The sequence below is a fragment of the Sinocyclocheilus anshuiensis genome, unplaced genomic scaffold, assembly GCF_001515605.1.
Source record: "Sinocyclocheilus anshuiensis isolate Anshui unplaced genomic scaffold, SAMN03320099.WGS_v1.1 scaffold32, whole genome shotgun sequence".
NCBI classification, from domain to species: Eukaryota; Metazoa; Chordata; class Actinopteri; order Cypriniformes; family Cyprinidae; genus Sinocyclocheilus; species Sinocyclocheilus anshuiensis.
In genome coordinates, this window is record NW_015554060.1 from 47,486 (window position 1) to 52,963 (window position 5,478).

General features: G+C 38.8%; 2 protein-coding genes across 2 annotated transcripts in view; one reads left to right on the plus strand and one right to left on the minus strand.

Annotated features, from left to right (window-relative positions):
• Nucleotides 1–514, minus strand: part of LOC107668556 (uncharacterized) — a 15,079-nt gene extending 14,565 nt beyond the window's left edge. Inside the window, exon 1 of the transcript XR_001631909.1 lies at nt 492–514. The gene's annotated coding sequence lies outside the window, so the exon portion shown is untranslated. The remainder of the gene's footprint in view (nt 1–491) is intronic.
• A 1,244-nt stretch (nt 515–1,758) lies between these two features.
• Nucleotides 1,759–5,478, plus strand: part of LOC107668554 (tyrosine-protein phosphatase non-receptor type 22-like) — a 22,777-nt gene continuing 19,057 nt past the window's right edge. The window contains exons 1-2 of the mRNA XM_016460470.1: nt 1,759–2,443; nt 4,973–5,081. Of these exons, the coding sequence (XP_016315956.1) occupies nt 2,342–2,443; nt 4,973–5,081 (211 nt within the window). The 5' untranslated portion in view covers nt 1,759–2,341. The remainder of the gene's footprint in view (nt 2,444–4,972; nt 5,082–5,478) is intronic.

Below are 5,478 nucleotides of genomic sequence, written 5' to 3' on the forward strand. Positions count from 1 at the left end.
GTGTGTGTGTGTGTGTGTGTGTGTGTGTGTGTGTGTGTGTGTGTGTGTGTGTGTGTGTGTGTGTGAGAAATGTAAGTAGAAAGTAAAATAGTAATTATCTACTCATTTTTACGTAGCTATCATTCTTTCAGTTCACTTACAGTCATGTGGTATGAAAAAGTTTATATACAGAGCTGGGTAGTAACTGATTACATGTAATCTGGATTACGTAATCAGATTCCAAAAATTAAGTACTTGTAATAAGATTTAATTAAATACTCGGAATCAGACTACAGTGAGGCTACTTTGTTATTGATTACATATTGTAATGAATTAGTCCACTGAAGTCGAGCGTAGTGAGAACCCATGTGCAGTTTTATTTACAAGTTATCTAAACATCCAAACAATAAACAAAGACTTGACTTGAACAGACTTGACGAGGCATGAACACACTTGACTTGAATTGACTAGGCATAAACAGACTTGACGAGGCATAAACAGACTAGACTTACCGACAGCGGGTTACAACTTCAATCCATGACCAGGGCACAATGGGAACATGATGGCTAGTTATAGCAGACAACATATTATTCACACAATAACTTCCTATTTTTTCCTTATTTTAATTTTTCTTTTCTAAAATAACCACTAATACACATCTTCCAGTTTTGTGGGCATTCACACAAAGACCAGTCGCTAGTCATGTAGCTATCATTACACAGAAAATGGAGAGGCAAAGAAAAAAAAATCCTGGGAGGAGCCAGGGAGGAGACAGGAGGGGCTTGGGGCAGGAGGAGCCCAGCTGGACCCAGGTCACAGCCATAATGTCGACCCATGGTGGAGCCGACGGAGGGAGGAGCCATGGAGGAGGAATGGCCGCCGATTCCAGGGGGGGTGACGGTTGAGGCGAGGGAGCTAGGAGCCGAGGTGGAGCCGCTGGGTCTACAGGCTGAGGCGGAGTCCGGGCCACGGAGGTTGGAGGCGGAGGTGAGGGATTCTCCAGCCATGGCAACGCTGGAGGATGGCAGACCCGCGGAGCTCACACCGTAATGATGGTGGGCTGAGGGTGACAGCTGGAAACAAATGATGAACTAATCAGGGAACCTAATGGAGAAAGGAAGGACCAAATAAGGAAACACAAGACCAGAAACAGGGGCAAACATGACACAGAACAGTTTAGAATCCTGACAGAACCTCTTTCACCTAATATATTTATTTGAAATACCCCTGAGATTTTAAGGTAATAAGTTAATAATTAAGTATCATATTTGCATGTTCTCTAGCGTTGGTTAGTGGTCACATGACATGCAGGTAAACAAATAGAATATTTCATTTTTTTTTAGTAAATGTTTTATTTTGATTGATGTTGTTTTAAAATTATTTATTTTAATTTTACATTTTTATGATTTAATTATTTATTTGCTTTTCATTAAACTCACGAACCCCCTTCAGTTCCTTTACAAACCCCAGTTTGGGAAATCGTGATGTAATGTAATGTTAATGCACTTCATGTTGTCAGTAACAACGAATGGAATATTTTCTTTTTCTTCGAATTTTTCTATCAACTTGGTAAGATTATCCTATTTAAATCAATGTGATAAACAAGTTAGAGGAAAAGTAATCTAAAATAATATAAATATAATATAAAATAATATAATAGTAATTAAGAATTATACAAGAATTACAAAATATTACATTTTGAGAAAAATGTTTTAAATGTCATTTAAACATGCCACATTGCAACTGGGACACTTCTGTCACTGCCTGATATGTCAGGTCAACCACCTGAATACATTTATTCCAAGAGCCACACAAGTACAGTATCTCTTTCTGGTCTGACAACATTTACACATTCTCTAAATTCTAGTTCATCCACAACTGTTTTAAATGTCGTCAAACTGGCTTGGCCACTTTGAGCAATGAAGCAAATGACTTTGACTTTCTCACTATTTTTTTTACATACAAGCGCACACCCACCCACAAAAGCTTCCTGTGTGGGGGTATGGGCTCTAAGACATTGTGCTACAAAGTGTTGGACAGAAAGAAACAAGCAGGCAGAGAGAAAAAGAGAAGGCCACAGACAGACAAGAAGCGCATATGCAACAATGAAACAAGCGAGAGAAGCTGAAGTGAGAGATGGAGGGCGGAGAGGGTCACAGTGATACTTCGAGTTGACCACAGAACCTGTGAACTGTTGCTGCCATTGCTTCCGTGACGCCACATCGCACAGTTCCTCAACTCAGCTACAGACCTACAAGAGACACACACAGAGAGAAAGTGAAAGATGGACTCCTTTCAGAAGCCCACCGATCTCCCCAATCTCTGATATGACGGAGGAAGCTGCTGTGTCACACAACATGCCATGGATGCCCAAGCCCAGATTCTGAGGGACCTATTGGCCAAAATCGGCAGCAAGGAAGCAGAAGAGGAAGGGGCAGAGAACGGCTTTGCCGGAGAGTTTTTGGTAAGTTATTAACAAAATGTTGAAAAATGTCAGGGTTTCGTCCGAGAAAAAGAAAATGCGTTCTCAGATTTATGTCATGTGACAGCGCATACTCTAGGTTGCAAAAGATGCCAACATACACCTGTATGAGGTAGCTGTATGCTAGGCTAAAAACAAACCTGTTTTTTTTTTTACATTATATGCAATGCTTGTGTGGCTATGTGAAATTTTGTAAATGAATGAACTGTGATAATAAAAAATATTAGCATTGCATGTGCCAAAAGTAAGCTAAAAAATAAAACATGTCTGGGCAGTGAGTTGAGGCAATGGCTTAAATGGTTAAGCGTGGACTTCCTCTTCTTAACAGAGTGCCTCTTACTTTAGGCTTTTGTACAAGAAGTTTTACTGTGATGTGGTTATTTATTACCAAACTAATTTATTATTGAATATATACTACCCCAAAGTAGTCGTTTGTCTCACTTCTGCTTAGATTTGTTTCCAAATTAACCTTCATATGCTATTCCCCTCAAATGTCAACTGTTAGATGTTCCATGTGAACAGTCAGGGTGACTGAGAGGAAGTTACCCATGACCCATCCTGAGCCGTCACTCGCTGACTCAAACTTAGCAATACAAAAGCGAAAAATGCAAAAATGCTCATTCGCTTAAGATGTTTTTTTATTATTAGGTCTATTATTATTTACATTTATTTACTTGCCAGACACTTTTATCCAAATCAGCTTACAGTGCACTTAGAGTGAAACAGGATGTCAGGCAGTGATGGATGGACTGTGGTTTTCGAATAACAATGCGGTGTCATTCTGTATGCTGATATAAGGACATTGTATGTATTTGAATAGAAGTACATAAGAGTATTTTTTTTATATACATTCAGTAACAATAAATTCGAAAATTATATTTTAGCATTACAAAAACTACTGTGACTAAAAAGCTTACACATACTGGCAGAAACATAAAAAAATATTTTGGTAATAACCAATAGTGTTAGTTCAGGGCAGCTGTGGCACAAATTTTACATTGGGTGGTGGTGGTCTAATGAAATTGTTAAGCACTGGACATAAACATACATATCTGTATGGGCTAGATATATTTGTTAATATATGAAAGTGTTCCAATTTCTAAAGGATTTTATGTATGTTTTGACTTCATATGACAAACATTTCGAATATGTAAATTTATGATGCATATTACATTAACGTATGGCTGTAAAGGAAACTATTAAGCAAATATATTTTAGGAAGTATATTTTGTGGTTATTTGGGGTCATTAGCATCAAAATGTTTTAAAACCCTTGCTGTAAAAGAAGGTTACAACACTGGACAGTCATACAACAACCATCACTCCATTTTTAAGGCTTAAAAATGTATCACCAAGTTACATGTTACTCTTATATCTATAACTAAAATGCCATCCTTAATTTATTCAGTAAAGAGTGACACATCTGTACACATTTGCTAAACCCTGAAGTACCAAACCGATTTAGGCCTGTCTTTGCCACTACAGCTTTATCCTGTCCTACAGAACAAAGCATGCTCTTTAGTCCAGCCTGAATGCTACAGAGTGTCTTTTATAGTTGTCAGCAGCTGCAAAGTGTTTAGTTTGTGTCTTTATTTTCCCAATGTGAAACCAGGCCATGAGGAAGACCTCGTAAGGCCCCGTCTGTGTTCTTAATCGCATGAAGTGGTCTCTTCCTACTCCGATGGAAAAAAAAAGCACTTTCAGACATGCTGCTCTATTATCTCTGTCAAACCGCTGCCAGACAAGACTTCTACCAGAATAGTGATTTGAGTCGCTTACAAATGGAGTGTTTACAGGAAGAGAAACTGTCTATTTGGCAGAGCATGGAAACCCAAGTTCCCATCACACTGAGAACAGAACTACTGGTCCTCAATGCTGGACTGCAATTTATGCCCACACAAGGAACATGTATGTAGAGAAATGTCCAGTCTCACTGTACAAAACTCTTGGACAAAACATGAGGGTTTCCCACAGTGGGATGGGCTGGTTCCTCATAAGCAGTCCTGACTGTTTCAACTCAGAGATCCCATGCAAATTACTCAGCTTGCTATATTTGCTCATTGTCTGTTGTGCTCACAAGGTTCTCGTAAGCTCAGCTGTGGTCGGAAAGTCTCTTGGTCTGATCAAGGTGCTTGTGCGCAGAGACACACACAGGAGAGTGATGGTACATCCCACATGCATATTGTGGCAGCCACCCTCACTCACGCATACACAGCCAGACTTATCTAGTTTTCACAGATCTTAACCACAGGGCTTCAAACTTTAGTCTGTTAGTCTCAGATCACAGTTTAGATGTCAAATACATCGCAAATAAGAGTTTTTGAAACACAGAAGGCTTTCTCATTCTGCTTTGTCTTTAAAATAATATCAGTATTAACATCTCTGCCCTGAACTTCTGGCTTGGACTATTTGCAATATAAGCAGAAAATAAAATGACAAAAGAATACAAAAGTTTTATCACACAAAATGATACAAAATCATAACTGAATCTTATGTAACTTGATCAAAACAGAAACTGAAGAGACAGTCTACTAAATATCGTGCGGAGAAGACGTACCCCACCACAGCCGCGGACAAACAAGACAATGTGAAGAAGAACAGATACAAAGACATTGTTCCCTGTGAGTATCACATCTGACAATACACAGTACGGTCAGGGGCGCAACTGCACATTTGCCGAGGGGTATGCAAGATAAGTGTCGGCACCCCCCTGTATTCTAGCAGCCTCTAACACTAACTCGCGCAGAAAACTTTCTGCAAGTCAATGACCAAAAGCCCATTACTAGCTTGAGCATGGAAGGATACAAACTCATCAGGAGTGAAAAAAGTGACAAAGGTTTGAACCCACTTCCCCCTTTTTTAATTCCATAGGGAAAAAAGTGAAAAGTAAAAACAAGAAAAAAAGAACAGTGTGTCACATAACATCCCCTTTAACTCCTGATGTACTATTGCTCACTTTTTAGTTAGGTAATTTGAATATATATATATATATATATATATATATATATATATATATAT